We start from the raw sequence: 22,963 nt of genomic DNA, 5'->3' as shown, positions 1-22,963 counted from the left end.
TTATCGCCCCCTTGACCACGACCCCACCTCCCACCACCAAACCATCATCTCCCAGACCATCCATGACCTCATCACCTCAGGGGATCTCCCATCCACCGCCTCCAACCTCATAGTCCCACAACCCCGCACCGCCCGTTTCTACCTCCTGCCCAAAACCACAAACCTGCCTGCCCCGGCCGACCCATTGTCTCAGCCTGCTCCTGCCCCACCGAACTCATCTCCCAATACCTCGACACGGTCCTGTCCCCTTTAGTCCAAGAACTTACCACCTACGTTCGGGACACCACCCACGCCCTCCACCTCCTCCAGGATTTTCGCTTCCCCGGTCCCCAACGCCTTATTTTCACTATGGACATCCAGTCCCTGTACACCTCCATCCCCCATCACGAAGGACTCAAAGCCCTCCGCTTCTTCCTTTCCCACCGCACCAACCAGTACCCTTCCACTGACACCCTCCTTCGACTGACTGAACTGGTCCTCACCCTGAATAACTTCTCTTTTCAATCCTCCCACTTCCTCCAAACTAAAGGAGTTGCCATGGGCACCCGCATGGGCCCCAGCTATGCCTGCCTCTTCGTAGGATATGTGGAACAGTCCATCTTCCGCAACTACACTGGCACCACCCCCCACCTTTTCCTCCGCTACATCGATGACTGTATCGGCGCTGCCTCGTGCTCCCACGAGGAGGTTGAACAGTTCATCCACTTTACTAACACCTTCCATCCCGACCTGAAATTCACCTGGACTGTCTCAGACTCCTCCCTCCCCTTCCTAGACCTTTCCATCTCTATCTCGGGCGACCGACTCAACACAGACATCTATTTTAAACCGACTGACTCCCACAGCTACCTGGACTACACCTCCTCCCACCCTGCCCCCTGCAAAAACGCCATCCCATATTCCCAATTCCTTCGTCTCCGCCGCATCTGCTCCCAGGAGGACCAGTTCCAACACCGCACAGCCCAGATGGCCTCCTTCTTCAAGGACCGCAGATTCCCCCCAGACGTGATTGACGATGCCCTCCACCGCATCTCCTCCACTTCCCGCTCCTCCGCCCTTGAGCCCCGCTCCTCCAACCGCCACCAAGACAGAACCCCACTGGTTCTCACCTACCACCCCACCAACCTCCGCATACAACGTATCATCCGCCGTCATTTCCGCCACCTCCAAACGGACCCCACCACCAAGGATATATTTCCCTCCCCTCCCCTATCAGCGTTCCGCAAGGACCACTCCCTTCGTGACTCCCTCGTCAGATCCACACCCCCCACCAACCCAACCTCCACCCCCAGCACCTTCCCCTGCAACCGCAGGAAATGTAAAACTTGTGCCCACACCTCCACACTCACTTCCCTCCAAGGCCCCAAGGGATCCTTCCATATCCGCCACAAGTTCACCTGTACCTCCACACACACCATCTATTGCATCCGTTGCACCCGATGTGGCCTCCTCTATATTGGTGAGACAGGCCGCTTACTTGCGGAACGCTTCAGAGAACACCTCAGGGACGCCCGGACCAACCAACCCAACCACCCCGTGGCTCAACACTTTAACTCTCCCTCCCACTCCACCGAGGACATGCAGGTCCTTGGACTCCTCCACCGGCAGAACATAACAACACGACGGCTGGAGGAGGAGCGCCTCATCTTCCGCCTGGGAACCCTCCAACCACAAGGTATGAATTCAGATTTCTCCAGTTTCCTCATTTCCCCTCCCCCCACCTTGTCTCAGTCAGTTCCCTCAACTCAGCACCGCCCTCCTAACCTGCAATCTTCTTCCTGACCTCTCCGCCCCCACCCCACTCCGGCCTATCACCCTCACCTTGACCTCCTTCCACCTATCCCACCTCCATCGCCCCTCCCCCAAGTCCCTCCTCCCTACCTTTTATCTTAGCCTGCTTGGCTACTCTCTCTCATTCCTGATGAAGGGCTTATGCTCGAATCGTCGAATTCTCTATTCCTGAGATGCTGCCTGGCCTGCTGTGCTTTGACCAGCAACACATTTTCGACAGTTATTAATGGACATGATATAATTGAGATCACGGAGACCTGGCTCCAGCATGACCAAGGATCGGAACTCAATGTCCAGAGTTATTTAATTTTCAGAAAGATTGACAGAAATAAAAGGGAGGTGGGTAACTTGGTGAGCTGGAGAGGGCTAACACAATAGTAAGAGAGGACATTAGCCTGGATAATGTGAAATCTGTATGGGTAGAACTGCAGAAAACTACTGGGAAAAAAAACACATTATTGGACTTGTGTACAGACTACCAGACAGATGTTGAGGTTAGGGATTATAGCAAACAGGAAATTAGTGATGCATACAGTAAGGGTACAGTAAGTAGTTATTATGGGTGATTTCAATCTACATGCTGATTGAATTAACCAACTGATAGCAATGCAATAGAGTAGGATTTCCTGGAATGTGTGAGTGATGGTTTCCTTGATCAATATGCTGAGAAACCAATGAGAGAGCAAGCTATCCTAGCCCGGGTATTGTGTAATGAGAGAGGATTAATAGCAACCTTGTGGTGTGAGATCTTCTGGGAATGAGTGACCATAATATGGTAAAATTCTTCATTAAGATGGAGAGTGACACAGTTAAATCTGAAACTAAGGTCTTGAACTTAGTGCTAATTTTGAATGTATGAGGCATGCATTGACTCGGATAAACTGGTCAAGGATACTTAAGGAGTTGATGGGATAAGCAATGGCAGATATCTAAAGAACATATGGATAGACTTCAACGATTGTACATCCTTATCTGGCATAAGAACAAAACAGGGAAAGTGGCTCAATTACATTAACAAGGGGAGTTTGGGATAATGAGGCACAGAATAAACAGGAAACCTGAGGACTGAGAGAAATATTAAATTCAGCAGAGGAGGATGAAGGGCTTAATTCAAAAAGGGAAAATAGAATATGAAAGTAAGCATGTGGAAAACATAAAAACTAACTGCAAAAGCTTCTATAAATGTGGTCAAAAATCAAATGACATTAGGTTATAGTCCAACAAGCTTATTTGAAATTGAAAGCTTTTGGAGCTCTGCTTCTTCCTCAGGCATGGTATGATGGGGGGGTATAAGACACAGTATTTATAAGCAAAATGTTAACAGCTTTAGGACTAGCTGTCCTTGTTGAGTACTTCTTTGGAGTGGAGAAACAACACCATGTTCTTTGCAGGCTTCAACACATCAGTGATGACGATGAATACCTCGCCACATCCTTCCATATGCCTCCACTTCTCATCTTCAAACAATTGCCAAACCTTAAATAGACCATTGTTAGCAGCAAACTACCCAGCCTTCAGGACAATATTGACTACAATGTTGCCATGGCATCCTCTAAGGACATGTCAGATCACTGACATAGATACTACTGTCACACGTGGCAACATCACCCACTCATGTAACTTGGCTAATGTCGTCTATCTTATACGATGCAGGCATGGAATGGTACAATGGTGAGACCATGTAGATACTATGAAAATGGATGAATGGACAATGCATAATGATCAACTCTATCCTCAGGCTTTGTATGGTAGTGACATATAAGATGCAGTATTTATAGGTAAAGGTTAACAACTTTAAAATGAGCTGCCCTTGTTGAAACCTTCAATAAGTTAGGAGGGAGACTGCTGAGTCTAGACACTGGGTTCCCTCCCAGTGGTGGAACACTTCAGTAGTCCAGGACATTCAGCCTCCAATCTTTGGATGAGCATCCACCAAGGCAGACTTCGAGATGTGCAACAATATAAAATCGCTGAGCAGAGGCTGATAGCTAAGTTCTGTATCCACGAGGATGGTCTCAACTGTGATCTTGGGTTCTTGTCACATATGCTGAAAACGTGTTGCTGGAAAAGCGCAGAAGGTCAGGCAGCATCCAAGGAGCAGGAGAATCGAGGATTTGGGCATGAGCCCTTCTTCAGGCCCTTGTCACATACTGTCACACACACACTCATACATACAGACTCACACCCACCACACTATATACCCCCTCTCACAGGCTGACACACACACACCCTCACTCACGTACATAGACCCTCTCTATATAGATACACACGCACACGCAAACTTACACTCTCAAATGTGCGCACACACACACTCTCACTCTCTCACACACCCTCTTAAAATATAGATTCAAAATACTCCACACTTAGAGTACATAGTGTAACCTGAGATATCACCAATACATTGATAAAACCTTGAATTATTTAGGGACAAAGACTTGAAAGGAATCTGGATTTTACATTTTAATCAGTAGTCTACCTCCTAACTTATTAAAGAAGGGCAGCTAGTTTTAAAGTTGTTAATCTTTACCTATAAATACTGTGTCTTATATGTCCCTATCATACCAAGCCTGAGGAAAGAGTGGAATTCTGAAAGCTTGCAATTTCAAATAAACCTGTTGGACTATAACCTTGTGTTTGATTTTTTTGGCCTTGTCCACCACAGTGCGACTCCAGCATCTGCCCATCATCTATAGAAATGTGAAGAGAAAAAGACTGCTGGAAACTGTCTTCACTAAGGAGGACACTGACTTTGGGGTACAGATGGACAAGCATGAAGGAGGAACTTAATGTAATCCATATTAGTTAGAAAATGGTGTTGTGGAAATTGATGGAACTAACTTTCTGCATCCTAGAATACTTAAGGAAGTGGCCCTAGAAATAGTGGATGCATTGGTGATTATTTTCCAACAATCTGGAAGAGTTCCAATGGACTGGAGGGTAGCTAATATCACCTCACACTTTAAGAAAGGAGGAAGAGAAAAAATGGGGAATTATAGGCTGGTTAGCCTGATATCAGTGGTGGGGAAAATACTGGAATCAACTTCATAGATGTAATAACTGAGCATTTGGAAAGCAGTGACAGAATCGGTCCGAGTCAACATGGACTCACTAAAGGAAAATAATTGTTTGAGTATATGACCAGTAGAGTGGACAATGGTGAATCTGTAGGTGTTGTGTCTCTGGACTTTCAAAAGGCTTTTGACGAGACTCCTCAAAGAAAGAAAATTAAAGCTCATGGTATTGGAGGTAATGTATTAATGTGGGTAGAAAACTGTTTGGCAGACAGGAAGTAGAGAGTTGGAATAAATGGATCCTCTTCAGAGTGGTAGGCAGTGATGAGTGAGGAGACGCAGGGTTCAGTGCTGGGATTCCAGCTGTTCACAATATATGATTTGGATGAAAGAATTGAATGCATATCTTCAAGTTTGCAGTTGACATTAATTGGAGCCAATTCACAAGAAAAATTCAAGAGTGAGCTGGACGTGGCTCTTGCAGCTAAAGGGGTCAAGGGGCCTGAGATTACATGATCAGCCAAGATTGTTTTGAATAAAGGTACAGATTCGAAGGGCTGAATAGCCTACTTCTGTACTTATTTTCCTTGTTTCTCTGACTGGCCATCAACGTAAAACCATCACTGAACAGGGAGTTCAGGAAAGACCATTTTCCCCATAGAGTAGGGAGAATGTGGAACTCGCTCCTACAAGGAGTGGTTGAGGCAAAGACTATAGATAGTTTGAAAGGAAAAAAGTTAGACAGAGTATTCAAAGGAAAGGGATAGAAGGTCATGCTGAAAGGCTGAAATGGCATAAAATCAACGAGGTAAAAACAATGACTGCAGCTGCTGGAAATCAGATTCTGGATTAGTGGTGTTGGAAGAGCACAGCAATTCAGGCAACATCCAAGGAGCAGTGAAATCGATGTTTCAGGCAAAAGCCCTTCATCAGGAATAAAGGTAGTGAGCCTGAAGCATGGAGAGATAAGCTAGAGGAGGGTGGGGGTGGAGAGAAAGTAGCATAGAGTACAATGGGTGATTGGGGAAGGGGATGAAGATGATAGGGAGGAGAGGGTTGAGTGGATAGGTGGAAAAGGAGATAGGCACGTAGGACAAGTCCGGACAAGTCTAATCTAATCTAATCTAATCTAATCTAATCTAATCTAATCTAATCTAATCTATAAGTCATGGGGACGGTGCTGAGCTGGAAGTTTGGAACTAGGATGAGGTGGGGGAAGGGAAAATGAGGAAACTGTTGAAGTCCACATTGATGCCCTGGGTTGAGGGGGAAGATGAGGCGTTCTTCCTCCAGGCGTCCGGTGGTGAGGGAGTGGCGGTGAAGGAGACCCAGGACCTCCATGTCTTCAGCAGAATGGGAGTGGGGAATTGAAATGTTGGGCCACGGGGCGATGTGGTTGATTGGTGCGGGTGTCCCGGAGATATTCCCTAAAGCGCTCTGCTAGGAGACGCCCAGTCTCCCCAGTGTAAAGGAGACCGCATCGGGGGCAATGGATACAATAAATGATATTAGTGGATGTGCAGGTAAAGCTTTGATGGACGTGGAAGGCTCCTTTAGGGCCTTGGATAGAGGTGAGGGAGGAGGTGTGGGCGCAAGTTTTACAGTTCCTATGGTGGCAGGGGAAAGTGCCAAGATGGGAGGGTGGGTTGTAGGGGGGCGTGGACCTGACCGGGTAGTCACAGAGGGAACGGTCTTTGCGGAAGGCAGAAAGGGGCGGGGAAGGAAATATATCCCTGGTGGTGGGGTCCTTTTGGAGGTGACAGAAATGTCGGCGGATGATTTGGTTTATGCAAAGGTTTGTAGGCTGGAAGGTGAGCACCAGGGGCATTCTGTCCTTGTTACAGTTGGAGGAGTGGGGTCAGAGGGTGGAGGTGCGGGATGTGGACGAGATGCGTTGGAGGGCATCTTTAACCACGTGGGAAGGGAAATTACGGTCTCTAAAGAAGGAGGCCATCTGGTGTGTTCTGTGGTGGAACTGGTCCTCCTGGAAGCAGATACGGCGGAGGCGGAGGAATTGGCATAAGGTGGTTGGAGGCTTGAATGAAGCATAAATATCAGTACAGGGCAATTGGGCTGAATGGCTGATTTTCTGTGCCACGAATGCAATGTAATCAAACTCATAGTGGTGATTTGGAGATGCCGGTGTTGGACTGGGGTGTACAAAGTTAAAAATCACACAACACCAGGTTATTGTCCAACAGGTTGACCTGATGAAGGAGCGACGCTCCGAAAGCTAGCGTGCTTCCAATTAAACCTGTTGGACTATAACCTGGTGTTGTGTGATTTTAAACTCATATTGAGCAGTGAGGTTACAACCTCACCTTATTGATATGCAGTTTCCTATCGTCTCACGCAGTGGATGGAAACTAGATGGTGGCAATTGTAGATGTGAAAGTAATGCAGTTACCTGGTGGCTCCAGCTGCTACTTGTTCCTCCAGTCCTCTATCTTGGATATTAGGCACGAACATCTCATAGCAACCATCTGCAACCCCTCCCTGTTCATGGACATTGGCATCGAACAAGTACCAACTTCTATACCCTCAATGCACATTGCCCATCCACTTACACTATCATCTGCACTTCAATGCCACACTTTGGAGTATACCAGCACCTGCCAGTGTAAGGTTGCTGCCAGGATTCTGTGCACAGGACAGGCACTCCTACTCATGGATTGGACCAGGGTGCACTTTGTGTGCTTCTCATTTACTATTTCTGTGCCAACTCACTTTCTCCCTACTTCGATAGTCTATTCTTGTGCTTTGTCCCCTCAGTCAAAACTTACAAGCTCACAGTACTTCTGTCCTGCCTTGTCTTTTGATGTCGGCACAAAGTCAGGCAGCTTGTCCTGGTTGTCAGCAGTAATCAGTCAATGTGGTGGATTTCTTGCTATATAGCACATTGCTACATCAATCTCACAGCTACAGCATGTACCAGCTATGTATAGGGCAAACACACTGCATGTGCAGCAAGCGAATTGCTGTGTCTCAAAGTCTATGGGAAATAGTCAATCAAGGGAGATTACTTTCAGCCGGGGGTTAAAGCACAGTAAGTAAGGACAGCACCCGCTATCAGTGCTTAGACCTCTCTGTACATCAATTTTCCCCAAGGATAATTTGCTCTTGAATTGGATCTTCCAAAGTGCATCACCTTGCACTTGATCACCTGATTGAACTCCATCTGCCATTTCTCTGCTCAACTCTCCAATCTGCTGCATTCTCTGACAGCTCCCTTCACTATCTGCTACTCAACCAATCTTAGTGACATCTGTAAACTTGCTAATAAAACTACCTACACCTTGCTCGAGATCATTTATGTATATCACAAACAACAGTAGTCCCAGCATGGATCCCTGTGGAACACCAATGGTCACAGTTGTCCATTTTGAGAAACTCCCTTCCGCTACTACTCTCTGTCTCCTGCTGTCCAGCCAGTTCTCTATCCATCTAGCTGGTGCACCTTGGACCCCATGCGACTTCACTCTCTCCATGAGTGTACGATGGGGAACCTTATTAAACACTTTACTGAAGTCCATGTATATGACATCTACAGCTCATCAAACAACTTTGTCTCTTCCACAAAAAACTCTAAGTTGATAAGACATGACCTTTCATGCACAAAACCATGTTGCCTATCACTGATAAGCCCATTTTCTTCCAAATGGAAATAAATTCTATCCCTCAGTATCTTCTCCAGCAGCTTCCTTACCACTGACATCAGGCTCACCAGTCTAGAATTACCTAGATTATCCCTGCTACCCTTCTCAAACAAGGGAACAACATTAACAATTTTCCAGTCCTCTGGGATCTCACCTGCGTTCAATGATGTTGCCAAGATATCTGTTAAGGCCCCTACTATTTCCTCCCTGGCTTTCCTCAATAACCTGGGATAGATCCCATCTGGACCTGGAGACTTTCCACCTTGATGCCTTTTAGACTACCCAACACTTCCTCCCTCCTTATGCCAACTTGACCTAGAGTAATCAAACATCTATCCCTAACCTCAAAATCGATTATGTCCCTCTCCTCGGTGAATATTGATGCAAAGTATTTGTTAAGAATCTCACGCGTTTTCTCTGACTCCACGTATAACTTCCTCCTTTATCCTTGAGTAGGCCAACCCTTTCTCTAGTTACCTTCTTGCTCCTTATATATGAATAAAAGGCTTTTGGATTCTCCTTAACCTTGTTTCCTAAAGATATGTCATGACCCCTTTCAGCCCTCTTAATTCCTCATTTCAGACTGGTCCTACGTTCCTGGTATTCTTCCAATGCTTCATCTGTCTTGACCTTATGTATGCTTCCTTTTTCCGCTTAGCTAGACTCTGTCATCCATGGTACCCTAATTTTGCTATTTCTAGCCCTCATTTTCACAGGGATATGTCTGTCCTACATTCTTATCAACCTCTCTTTAAAAGCCTCCTACGTATAAATTGTGTATTTACCTTCAAATAGCTGCTCCCCATCCACATTCCCCAGCTCCTGCTGAATTTTGCTATAGTTGGCCTTCCCCAAATTTAGCACTCTTCTTTTAGGACCATTCTCATCTTTGTCCGTGAGTATTCTAAAACTTACGGAATTGTGATCACTATTTCCAAAGTAATCCCCTACTGAAACTTCAACCACCTAGCTGTGCTCATTAACCAACACCAGATCAAGTTTGGCCCTTTCCCCAGTTGGACTATTTGCATACTGCTCTAGGAAGCCCTCCTGGATGCTCCTTACAAATTCTGCTCCATCTAGATCTCTAAGATGAAGTGAATCCCAGTATACATTGGGAAAATTAAAATCTCCTATCACCACCACCCTTCTACATCTTTCTATAATCTGTTTACATATTTGTACCTCTATCTCACGTTCACTGTTGGGAGGCCTGTCGTACAATCAAAACACCTTTACTATTTCTGAGCTCTGCCCATATTGCCTCACAGCTCGAGACTTCCATAGTGCCCTCCTTCAACACGGCTGTGATATCCTCTCTGACCAATAATGCAACTCCTCCACCCCTTTAACATCCCTCTCTAGCCCGCCTGAAACATCTACATCCTAGGATATTTAGGTGCCAATCATGCCCTTCCCTCATGATCTGCTCCCTGGCTACTCTTCCCATTAGTCATGCTGACTTTGTTATCTTGTACCTTACAGGCTTTAGTTACTACCTCCTTACTCTCCACTAATTTTTTTTAGATTAGATTATTTACTGTGTGGAAACAGGCCCTTCGGCCCAACAAGTCCACACAGATCCTCCGAAGAACAATCCACCCATACCCATTCCCCTACATTTACCCCTTCACCTAACACTGTGGCAATTTAGCATGGCCAATTCACCTAACCTGCATATTTTTGGACTGTGGGAGGAAACCGGAACACCCGGAAGAAACCCACGCAAACACGGGGAGAATGTGCAAACTCCACACAGACAATTGCCCAAGGTGGGAATTGAACCGGAGTCTCTGGTGCTGTGAAGCAGCAGTGCTGACCACTATGCCACCCAAATCTCCTCATTTGGTTCCCATCCCCCTCCCACATCAGTTTAAACCCTTCCTAACAGCGTTAACAAGGACATTGGTTCCAGTCCAGCCCAAATGTAAACCATCAAATTTGTAATAGTCCCACTCCCCCAAAAACTGTCCTAATGTTCCAAAAATCTAAACCCCTCCGTCCTGCACCATCTCTCAAATGACTCATTCATCCTGCCTATTCTTTCATTTCTATTCTGACTAATATGTGGCACTGGTAGCAATCCTGAGATTACTACCTCTGAGGTCCTACTTTTTAAGATTTAGATTAGATTAGATTTAGATTAGATTTACAGTGTGGAAACAGGCCCTTCGGCCCAACAAGTCCACACCGACCCGCCGAAGCGAAACCCACCCATACCCCAACATTTACCCCTTACCTAACACTACGGGCAATTTAGCATGGCCAATTCACCTGACCCGCACATCTTTTGGACTGTGGGAGGAAACCGGAGCACCCGGAGGAAACCCACGCAGACACGGGGAGAACGTGCAAACTCCACACAGTCAGTCGCCTGAGTCGGGGATTGAACCCGGGTCTTCAGGCGCTGTGAGGCAGCAGTGCTAACCACTGTGCCACCGTGCCGCCCACAAGCGGCACTTGGCTCCTAACTCCTAAATTCTGATTCTAGGAATTAATCCCGTTTTTACCTATATCATTGGTGCCTATATGCACCAAGGCAATTGTCTGTTTAAACTCCCCCTTCAAAAGGTCCTGCAGCCGATCTGAGACATCCTTGATCCGTGCACCTGGGAGACAACATATAATTCAGGAGTCTCGTTTTCAGCCACAGAACCACCGATCTACTCCCCTTACAATTGAATCCCCTATGATTATAGCCCTTCCACATTTTCCCCTTCCTTGTGTACAGCAGAGCCAGCTACGGTGCCATGAACCTGGTTACTGCTGCCTTCCCTGGTGATCCATCTTTTCCCAAAAACATCCAAAACGGTATATGTGTTTTGGAGGGAGATGACCGCAGGGGACACCTGCACTGCCTTCCTGCTCTTTCTCTGCCTTTTGGTCACTTCCATTCATTCCCTGTCTCCCTCAGCAATCCTAATCTGTGGTGTGACCAATTTGCTAAATCTCCTATCCACAACCTCCTCAGCATTACGAATGCTCCAAAATGAGTCTATTAATTGTATAAATCTTGCCCTGGTTTGTCTTAGCAAAATGCAACACCTCACTTTTATCTAAATTAAATGTCTGCCAATTCATGGCCCATTGGCCCAGCTGATCAGGATCTTGTTGTACACTTAGCCTTCTTCACTGTCCAGTATACCACCAGTTTTGGTGTTATCTGCAAACTCCTATCCATGCCTCCTATATTCTCATCCAAACCATTTTATATACATGATGAATAACAGTGGATCAAGCACAACCCTGGTGACATACCACTGGTCACAAGCCTCCAGTCCAAATAACAATCTTCTATTACCACTCTCTGTCTAATGATGTGAAACCAATTTTGCATCCAACCAGCTAGTTCTCCCTGGATTGTATGTTATCTAACCTGGTGGCTCAGTGGTTAGCACTACTACCTCACAGTGCCAGGGACCCAGGTTTGATTCCCGGCTCTGGAATGTGTAGAGTTTGCACATCCTCCCTGTGTCTGCATGGGATTCCTCCGGGTGCTCTGGTTTCCTCCCACAATCCAAAGATGTACAGGCCATGTGAATTGGCCATGCTAAATTTCCCATAGTGTTAGGTGCATTAGTCAGGGGTAAATGTGGGAAGATGGGTCTAGGTGGGTTACTCTTCTCAGGATCAATGTGGGCTTGTTTGGCCAAAGGGTCTGTGTCCACTCTGTAGGGAATCTAATCTAATCTTAATAACCCATCTACCATGCGGAACGTTCTCAAAGGCCTTGCTAAAGCCCTTGTAGACAATGTGTACCACTCTGCCTTCATCTATCTTTTTGGCCACATCTGCAATAAACTCAGTTGAGTTTGTGAGACAGAATTTCTCATGCACAAAGTCATGCTGACTGACTCTGGTTAGTCTTTGCCTTTCCATATGTATGTAAATACTATCTCTCAGAATTCCCTCTACAACTAACCTGGAACTGAAGTCAGGCCTACCAGTCTATAGTTTCCTGGCTTTTCCTTGCAGCCTTTCTTCAATAAAGGCTCAATATTAACAATTCTCCGTTATCTGGCACCTTACTTGTGGCTTCAGATGATGCAAATATCTGCTTGGGTCTGCTAATTTCTTCCCTAGTTTCCCACAATGTCCTTCAATACGCTTGATCAGTACCTGGGATTTATTAACCTTGCTAACGTTTTAAGACCTCCAGCTCCTCCTTTTCTGTAATGTTGGACTCCTTTCAAGACATCACTATTTGTTTCCTCAAGTTCCCAAGCTTCTGTACTTTGCTCCACAGTAAATGCTTATGTGAAATATATTGTTTAGTATCTCATCCATTTCCTGTGGTTCTACACATAAATGGCCTTGTTGATCTTTAAGGGGCCCTATTCTCTCCCTAGATACCTTTTTGCCCTTAATGTACTTGTACTCTTTTTGGATTCTCCTTAACATTATCTGCCAAAACCATCTCATGTCCTCTTTTTGCCCTCTTAAGTATACTCTTACCCTCCTGACATTCCTTGATTCACTTGATTCACTTGATCCCAGCTGTCTCTACCTGACATACCTACTTTTTTTTAACCTTGACCAGAGCCTCAATATCACTAGACATCCAGTGTTCCCTGCTCATGCCAGCATTGCCCTTCATTCTAACAGGAACATACCATTTCTGAACTCTCATTATCTTATGTTTGAAAGCCTCCCACTTGCCTTTACCTGTAAACAGCCTACTCCAATCAACTTTGAAAGTTCCTATCTAAAAAACATCAAAACTGGCTTTGCTCCAGTTTAGAACTTTAATTTTTAGAGAAGGTTTATCCTTTTCAATAATAGTTTTAAACCTAACAGAATTATATTCACTCGTCCCAAAGTGCTCCCCTACCAACACCTCTGTCTTTTGCATTACCTTATTTCCCAGGAGAAGGCCAAGTTTTGTTCCTTCTCTAATAGGGGCATCCAAATATTGGCTCAAGCAGTTTTTCTTGAACACATTTAATGTTGGTTTTTACCTGATGATACAACATAGAACAATGAACATAGAAGAGTATAGCACAGTACAGGCCGTTCAGCCCACAATGTTGTGCCAAGCATTTATCTTAATCTAAGATCAACCTAATCTACATACCCTCAATTTACTGTCATCCATGTAGTCGCTTAAATGTCCCTAATGTGTCTGACCCAGCTACAACTGCAGGCAGTGCATTCCATGCACCCTCCACTCTTTGCGTAATGAACCAACCTCTAACATCTCCCCTATACCTTCCTCCAATCACCTAAAATTATGACTCCTCATGACAGTCATTTCTGCCCTGGTGAAAAGTCTCTGGCTATCTATACCTATTATTACCTTGTACACCTCTATCGAGTCATCTCTCTTCCTTCTTCTCTCCAGTGTGAAAAGCCTGAGCTCACTCAACCACTCTTCATAAGACAAGCCCTCCAATCCAGGCAGCATCCTGGTAAATCTCCTCTATATGATCTCCAAAGCGTCTACATCCTTCCTATAATAAGGCGACCAGAACTGAACACAATATTCCAAGTGTGGTCTAACCACATGGTTTTATAGAGCTACAGACAAACCTCGCAGCTCTTAATCTCAATCCCCCTGTTAATGAAAGCCAAAACACCATACCCCTTCTTAACAACCCTGTCAACTTGGGTGGCAACTTTGAGGGATCTACATACATGGACCCCAAGAATCCCCCTGTGCTTCCACACTGCCAAGAATCCTGTCTTTAACCCTGCATTCAGCATTCAAATTTGACCTTCCAAAATAAATCACTTTGCATTTATCCAGTTTGAACTCCATCTGCCATTTCTGAGCTCAGCTCTGGGTCCTGCCAATGTCTTGTTGTAGTCTGCAACAGCCCTCGACACTACCTACAACACTAGTGACCTTTGTGTCTTCATCAAGCTTACTAACCCACCCACCCAGTCACCGAGTAGCACCTGCTGTCTTCTTTCAGCCAACCAATTCTGTAATCGGACAGCCAAATATCTCTGTATCCCATACCTCCTAACTTTCTGAATGAGCCTACCGTGGGAAGCCATATCAAATGCCTTACTGAAATCCATATACATCACATCTACTGCTTGACCAGGGGTAGCATTGTAGCCTCACAGCACCAGGGTTCCAGGTTCGATTCCAGCCTCGGGTGACTGTGTGGAGTTAGCACATTCTGCATGTCTGCATGGGTTTCCTCCAGGTGCTCCAGTTTCCTCCCACAATTCAAAGGTGTGCAGGTCAGGTGAAACTGGCCATCCAAAATTGCCCATCATGTTAGGTGCATTAGTCAGGGGTAAATATAGGTTGGGGAGGGACTTGTTGGGCCAAAGATTCTGTTTCCATACTGTAAGGAATCTAATCAGCCTGTCTCATCACATCCTCAAATAACTCAATAAGGCTTGTGAGGCATGACCTGACCTTTACAAAGCCGTGGAACAATATTAATCTCCCCCCAATCAGTGAGTGAGGATGCAAAGATCATTGCCAGAGGTGCAGCAATTTCATTCCTTGCTTTCCGTAGTAACCATGGATATATCTGGTCCTGCCCTGGGGACTTATCTATCTTGATGCTTCCCAAAATTTCCAGCACATTGACTTCCATCTGTTCGAGCCTATTAACTTGGTCCACGGTATTCTCACCATCAACAAGGTCCCTCTCTCTAGTGAATACTGAAGCAAAAAACTAATTTAGGGCCTCCCTTACCTCTTCAGACTCCAGGTACAAGTTCTCTCCACTATCTCTGATGCAGTTAAGGGCCTGGTCAACCACAGTGGGCAGGAAATTTTGGAAAATGCATCGTCCGAACAAACATGATGTTTGTGAAGGAACTGGGAGAATGGGATGTAATCCTTGCACGACTTGTTGTGCGAAGAGCTATAGTGAAGGTAGCTATGGAAAACAGTGGCTTTGTTGTGGATGGCAGAGGACTGTTTATTTCCTGAAATGGAGAAGGAGGTCAAGGAAACAAAGAGAAGTGTCGACATGGACTATATGAAAGTTATAGAGGGGTGGAAATTGAAGGTAAAAATGAACAAATTTTTCAAAGTTCAGTCAGAAGCGTGAAGCGGCACTGAAACAGTCATCAATGTATTGAGAAAAGAGTTGTGGGAGGGGGCAAATGTGGGACTGGAACAAGGATTGTTCAACATACTCCATACATGGACCTAACTGGGACCCATGTAGTTTCCCATAGCCATACCTTTGACTTGGCAGGAGTGAGATGAATTAAAGGAGAAATTCTTTAATTTTTTTTTAGGAGAAAGTACAAGTTCAGCAAAGTGGAGGAGAGTGGTGGTGGCATGTGTCCTAGTTATAGTTAGATTAGATTAGATTAGATTCCCTACAGCATGGAAACAGGCCCTTCGGCCCAACAAGTCCACACCAACCCTCCGAAGAGTAACCCACCCAGTCCCATTTCCCTCTGGCTAATGCGCCTAACACTACAGGCAATTTAGCATGGCCAATTCATCTGACCTGCACATCTTTGGACCGTGGGAGGAAACCGGAGCACCCAGAGGAAACCCATGCAGACACAGGGAGAATGTGCAAACTCCACACAGTCACCTGGAATCAAACCTGGAACTCTGGTGCTGTGAGGCAGCAGTGCCAACCACTGAGCCACCGTGCCGCCCTAAAACATCTCAGTTTACAGAATTTATATAATTTAATGGAATAGACATTGTTGCATTTATATATTCCAGTCCTATTTCAAATGTTAAAAGCATGTAAGTTCATAACTGCCCTACATTTGAAATGGTACATACATGTTAATCCAAGGTACTTTATCAACATACGATTCTGTAATTGTAGCAATTACTTAGAGACAGCACAGACAAATTACCTCTGATGCGTGAAAATAGTGCTAATGACAATTCAAAACAGCTTAATGTTTGCAATGCAGGCAATGTAAAAACCTTCTTCCCTCTAAGATCTGAGAGAGTTTTCTTCATCACCACATCATTGTGGTATTTGATTTTCCATCAAGTAAACACCATTAGCAAATCACCTGTACTTCCAATCGAATAATTATGCACACAGCCCATTAAGGGCCATGCAAAGTATCAAAGGTGAAGGAGAGGAAGGGGAAATAGGAAGGGCTAAATCAAAACGGGAGACCAGAGAAAGCAGAAAATAAATATAAATCGAAACAGCTGATTCTATAATTTTCAGAATGAAAGAGACATCTGTATCAGTCTTACCTGCCATGTCAATGGCGAAGGGTCTGTCTGGTCTCCAACCTGTGTACCAGCCGACAACATGCCCTTCTTTCACTATTGGGCGCTCATAACGTCGTCCACCAACCAATCCAACCGGCCACACAGACACTTTATGGGTCCGTCGCATCTGCAAAAGGTGCCAGACTATGTATTGTATTGACATGTAGTCACACGAGACTCAGTGATCACCTTGAAGCAAGCACAAGAATAAAGCCAATACAATACTTAGTATTGTGTGCTGGGAGAGTGCATGACCCCATGACCAGCAGCCTACTGTCTTATGCGCTGACAGATTTGCATGAGAAGAGAATCAAACAAAAGGTATAGTGAACATCTGGCACTGTATCCGGCGACTTATTGAGGTCTTTTTCCACTCACTTGTGGGCCAGCATTTATTTATCCATCCCAAGTCGTCCCTGAGAATGTGTTGCTGAACTGCCTTCTTGAACTGTTGCAGTCCATGTATGGAGACCCACAATGCTGTTCAGGACGAAAATCTAGAATTGTGATCTGATGGCAGTGATAATCTTTCAAGTCAGGATGGTGAGTGACTTGGAGGAAAACTTGCAGTTGCCATGTATCTGCTGCCCTTCTCCGAAAACATGATATTAGTCATGGATTTGCAAGATGCAAGCCTTCATGAATTTCTGAAATTCATCTTGCACATGGTATGCACTGCTGCTACTGAGGGTCAGTAGTGAACGAAGTGAACTTTGTGGATATGGTGCCAATCAAGTGATCTGCTTTGTCCTGGGTGGTGTGAAGCTTCTCAAGTATTATTGGAGCTTTACTCATCCAGAAACTAGGGAGTTTTCTATCACAATTCTGACCTGAGTAAAGTACATATATTATCCGGTAGTGAATATGACTATGGTTGGGTTAACTAATCTGTGAGACAGCTCTTCCAATTCGGCACTATTCCACAGGTATTACTAAGGAGGACTTTGCAGAGTCAATGCCAGGCTGCCTGTTCGGTTTTATTTATTTTTTGAGACTTTCTCAAATTGAGACTTGCTCAGTTATTTCACAGGTGAGTTAAGAGTCAACCACATTGCTTGAGTCTAGAGTTGCATGCAGGCCAGACTGGGTAAGGGTGACAGTATCCTTCCCTAAAGGACATCAGTGAACACAATAAGTGTTTAAGCTGTGCTCATCAGATGTGAAAATCACACTCAAATGCCTTTTCAAAAGGGCTGTTGGGGAAAAAAAAAGTGCTATAGCCAGGTAGCTTATCTAAGTTTGTTTAAAACTGTATATTATACTGCGATAAACAGTTTGACAATCTGGAACTCAGGGCACAGACAGAGCAAACTCAGAGGTTGTTCATGGCCCAGTGACTGATGATGTAGTTGCTGTGATTGTTTCAAATGGGTGAAGGAGTATTTCTCTGGGTTCATTATATTCATCATATAATCAAAAGGAGCCATGCTGTTAACATTTTAAACCCCAAAACTCCCAGTCATCATTCAGCACTTAAAACCATAAAAGCCCAACTATAATTCAGCACCACTCATGATTCAGCAGCTAAAACTGTGTAACTTCCACACATGATTCAGCACTTTAAATTGTTAAATATACGTGAGTAATCAACAATCTCCACTGCTCTTTCCAATATATTTTGACTACTAAAATGTTTAGTACTTCTAATTTGAGATGAGGTGTCCCTTGCCCTCTTTAAGACTGACATCAGTGCAGGTCTACACTGATTAAAATACTATATTCATTGCTTCTACCTCATAATTGAAGCCAATTGCAATTTTTCTTGTTGCAACTCATCTTGTCAATGAACTGAAATGGCTCAAGAATGGCAAGGGCATAAAACGTACCCTGGGTTAGAGATTTCAATGAACACCATCAGGTGTGGCTGAGCAGTAATACTACTGAGCAAGCTGGTTGGGTCCTAAAGGAATAGCTACTAGACTGGGTCTGTAGCAGGCGGTGGAAAAACATACTTGATCTCAGCCTTGCCAATCTGCCACTTGCAGACGCATATATGATGGGGCTCTCAAAAACAGTACAAGAGAACCTGAACTTCCAGCACTTTCCATGATCTCACGGTATCCAAGGTCAACCAAGGAAAAAGAAAATAAGATTTGCGTTTACGTAGCTCTTTTCACTCTAAGTCTTGCCCGAGTGTCACAGATCCTTTAACAGCGAAGGCTCTTTGTTTAACTCTATCATGACAGGTATTCTGGTTTATCCCTAAGGTAATTGAAGCAGGATATGTTGACCATTTATAATACGAAATAGATAGGTTTCTTTGAGAAAAATAATGTTTTCTGATATAGAAGGAATAGCTACTAGACTGGGTCTGTGGCAGATGGTGAGGGAAAACATAATTGATCACATCCTTGCAATTTGCCACTTGAAGATGCATCTATCCATGATAATATTAGAAAGAGTGATCACCGCACAGTCCTTGTAGAGACAAAGTCCCATCTTCACATTGAGAATAACCTCTATCATGTTGTGTGGCACCTTCACTGTACTAAATGGGACAGACTTCAAACAGATCTAGCTACTCAAGACTGGGCATCCGTGAGGTGCTGTGGGCCATTAACAGCAGCAGAATTGTACTCCAGCACAGCCTGTAACCACATGGCCCGGATTCCCTAATCACCTATTACCAATAAGCCAAGGGATCAACACTGGTTCAATAGAGAGTGCAGGAGGGCATGCTGCGAGCAGCACCAAGCATACCAGAAAATGATGTGTTAACCTAATGAAGCTACCAAACAGGACTACTTGCATGCCAAACAGCAAAAACAGCAAATGATATACAGAGCTAAGCAATACCACAACCAATGGATCAGATCTAAGCTCTGCAGGCCTGCCATGTCCAGTTTTGAATCGTGGTGGACAATTAAGCAACTCACTGGAGGAGGAGGCTCCTCAAAAATCCCCATCCTCAATTATGAAAGAACCCAGCATATCAGTGCAAAGGGTAAGGCTGAAGCATTCGCAACTATCTTCAGCCAACAGTGTCGAGTGGATGATCAATCTCTGTCTCCTCCAGTAGTCCCAACATTACAGATACCAGTCTCCAGCCAATTCGATTCACTCCATGTGATGCCAAGAAACATTTGGAGACACCGGATACTGCAGAGGCTATGGGCTCTGACAACATTCTGGCAATAGTCCTGAAGACTTGTGCTCCAGAACTTGCCTCTCCTCTAGCCAAGCTGTTCCAGAATACTGGCATCTACCTGACAATGTGGAAAATTGCCAAAATATTTTCTGTACATAAAAAGCAAAACAAATCCAACCTAGCCAATTACTGCCCCATCATTCTATCGTCAATTATCAGTAAAGTGATGGAAGGTGTCATCAGCAGTTCTACCAAGCAGCACTTTCCTAGCAATAAACTGCTCAGTGAGGCACTGTTTGGGTTCCATCAGGTCCACTCAGCTATGGACCTCATTACAGCCTTGGTTCAAACATGGACAAAAGACCTGAATTCCAGAGGTGAGGGTGAGAGTGACAGTCCTTCACATCAAGGCTGCATTGGCTGGGTGTGGCATCAAGGATCCCTAGCAAGACTGGAATCAATGGGTATCAGGGGGCAAACTCTCCAGTGGTTAGAGTCGAACCTGACACAAAGGAAGATGGTCGTGGTTGTTGGAAGTCAGTTGACTCAGCTCCAGTTTACTTCTTCAGGAGTTCCTCAAGATAGTGTTGTTGGCCCAACCATCTTCAGCTACTTCATCAATAACCTTCCCTCCACCATACGGTGAGAAGTGGGGATGTTCATCAATGATTACACAATGTTCAGCACCATTCCCGACTCCTCAGACACTGAAGCAACCAGTGTCTAAATGCAACAACATCTGGACAATATCCAGGCTTGGGCTGACAAGTGGTGGCACAGTGGCTCAGTAGTTAGCACTGCAGCCTCACAGTGCCAGAGACCTGGGTTCGATTTCAGCCTCGGGTGACTAATTGTGTGGAGTTTGCACATTCTCTCTGTGTCTGCGTGGGTTTCCTCCGGATGCTCTGGTTTCCTCCCACAATCCAAAGGTCAGGTGAATTGCCCATGTTAAATTGCCTATAATGTTAGGTGCATTAATCAGAGGGAAATGGGTCGGTGTGGACTGGTTGGGCATGTTTCCATGCTGTAGGGAGTCCAATCTAATATCTGCTGCCCTTGTCCTTTTAGATGGAAGTGATTGTGGGTTTGTGAGGATCTTTGGTGCGTTTGAGGTAATCTTGGAAATAGTACAGACTGCTTCTACTGAGTGTCGATGGTGGAGGAAGTGTATGCTTGTGGATAAAGTGACAATCAAGCTGCTGCATTGTCCTGGACAGTGTCAAGCTTCTTGAGTGATGTTTGAGCTGCACTCATCCAGGCAAGTGGGGAGTATTCCATCACACTCCTGACTTGTGCCTTGTAGATTGTGGACATGCTTTCAGGAGTCAGGAGGTGAGTTACTTGCCACAGTTTTCTCCGGGTGCTCCGGTTTCCTCCTACAGCCCAAAGATGTGTAGGTTAAGTGAATTGGCCATGCTAAAATGCCCATAATGTTAGGTGCATTAGTCAGAGGGAAATGGGTCTGGGTGTATCAACATCCTGGGAGTTATCAGTGACCAGAAACTCAATTTGACTCAACACATAAAATGCAGTAGTCTTGTAGCCACTGCATTTATGTGGTGAGTCCAATTGAGTTTCTGGTCACTGGAGGACTCAGTGATGTTAACACCTTTTGAATGTCAAGGAGCAGTGGTCACATTATCTCTTTTTGGGGATAGTCATTTGTGTGGAAACAGGCCCTTTGGCCCAACAAATGCACACTGAGCCTCCGAAGAGAAACCCACCCAGACCCATTTCCCTCTGACTAATGCACCTAACATTATGGGCATTTTAGTATGGCCAATTCATCTGACCTGCACATCTTTGGATTGTGGGAGGAAACCGGAGCACCTGGAGGAAACCCATGTTGATATGGGGAGAATGTGCAAACTCCACTCAGACAGTCGCCTGAGGTTGGAATCGAACCTGGGACCCTGATGCTGTGAGGCAGCAGTGCTAACCAGTGAGCCACCGTGCTGCCCCCTAAAATCCCTGCAGTGTGGAAGCAGGCCCTTTGTCCCATTGAGTCTATACTGACTCACCTCCTACTCCACCACTTTCAAGTCCCCTCCAAGCCATTCACCAGCCTGACTTGGAAATATATCGGTATTTCTTCACTGTAGCTGGGTCAAAATCCTGGAATTCCCTCCCTAATGGCATTGTGAGTCAACCCACAGCAGTTCAAGAAGGCAGCTCACCACCACCTTCTCAAGGACAACTAAGGATGAGCAATAAATGCTGGCCAGCCTGGCCACAACCACAAAATGTGTAAATGGAAGAAAAAAAGCATCTGAGGAATTTAAGGCTGGTACAATTACAACATTTAAAAGGCATCTGGATGGGTATATGAATAGGAAGGGTTTGGAGGGATATGGGCCGGGTGTTGGCAAGTGGGACTAGATTGGGTTGGTTAGCTGGTCGGCATGGATGGGTTGGACTGAAGGGTCTGTTTTAATGCTGTACATCTCTATGACTCTATGGAGGTAGTAATGGATGATCTGGAGTCTATAACTCCCAATGCTTATCAGCAATGGATTTTCACTTAACTGTATATGTTATCTAATTGTGAACATGGTTTTAATTATCTTCTTGAAAACTTCAGTCCTTCGACAATGGTGTGAACATTGAACATACAAGGTATATGAATCGACTTGAAAATGTGTTGCTGGAAAAGCGCAGCAGGTCAGGCAGCATCCAAAGAGCAGGAGAATCGACGTTTCGGGTGTAAGCCTTTCTTCAGGAATGAGGAAAGTGTGTCCAGCAGGCTAAGATAAAAGGTAGGGAGGAGGGACTTGGTGGAGGGGCGTTGGAAATGCGATAGGTGGAAGGAGGTAAAGGTGAGGGTGATAGGCCGGAGTAGGGGTGGGGGCGGAGAGGTCAGGAAGAAGATTGCAGGTTAGGAAGGTGGTGCTGAGTTTGAGGGATTTGACTGAGACAAGGTGGGGGAAGGGGAAATGAGGAAACTGGAGAAATCTAGGTTCATCCCTTGTGGTTGGAGGATTCCTAGGCAGAAGATGAGGCACTCTTCCTCCAGCCGTTGTGTTGCTATGGTCCCTCCCCCAAGTCCCTCCTCCCTACCTTTTACCTTAGCCTGCTGGACACACTTTCCTCATTCCTGAAGAAGGGCTCATGCCCGAAACGTCGATTCTCCTGCTCTTTGGATGCTGCCTGACCTGCTGCGCTTTTCCAGTAACACATTTTCAGCTCTAATCTCCAGCATCAGCAGTCCTCACTTTCTCCTCATATGAATCGACTTTCAAACATT

General features: G+C 45.3%; 1 protein-coding gene across 1 annotated transcript in view; it reads right to left on the bottom strand.

The window, feature by feature from the left end:
- The window catches only part of b3gat2 (beta-1,3-glucuronyltransferase 2 (glucuronosyltransferase S)), a 125,139-nt gene that overhangs the window by 35,213 nt on the left and 66,963 nt on the right, over positions 1-22,963 (bottom strand). Inside the window, exon 2 of the mRNA XM_060821278.1 lies at positions 16,614-16,758. Within this exon, the coding sequence (XP_060677261.1) occupies positions 16,614-16,758 (145 nt within the window). The remainder of the gene's footprint in view (positions 1-16,613; positions 16,759-22,963) is intronic.

The sequence above is a fragment of the Hemiscyllium ocellatum genome, chromosome 3 (assembly GCF_020745735.1).
Source record: "Hemiscyllium ocellatum isolate sHemOce1 chromosome 3, sHemOce1.pat.X.cur, whole genome shotgun sequence".
NCBI classification, from domain to species: Eukaryota; Metazoa; Chordata; class Chondrichthyes; order Orectolobiformes; family Hemiscylliidae; genus Hemiscyllium; species Hemiscyllium ocellatum.
The sequence above is the reverse complement of the archived record's forward strand: the minus strand, read 5'-3'. Positions and strand labels throughout refer to the sequence as shown.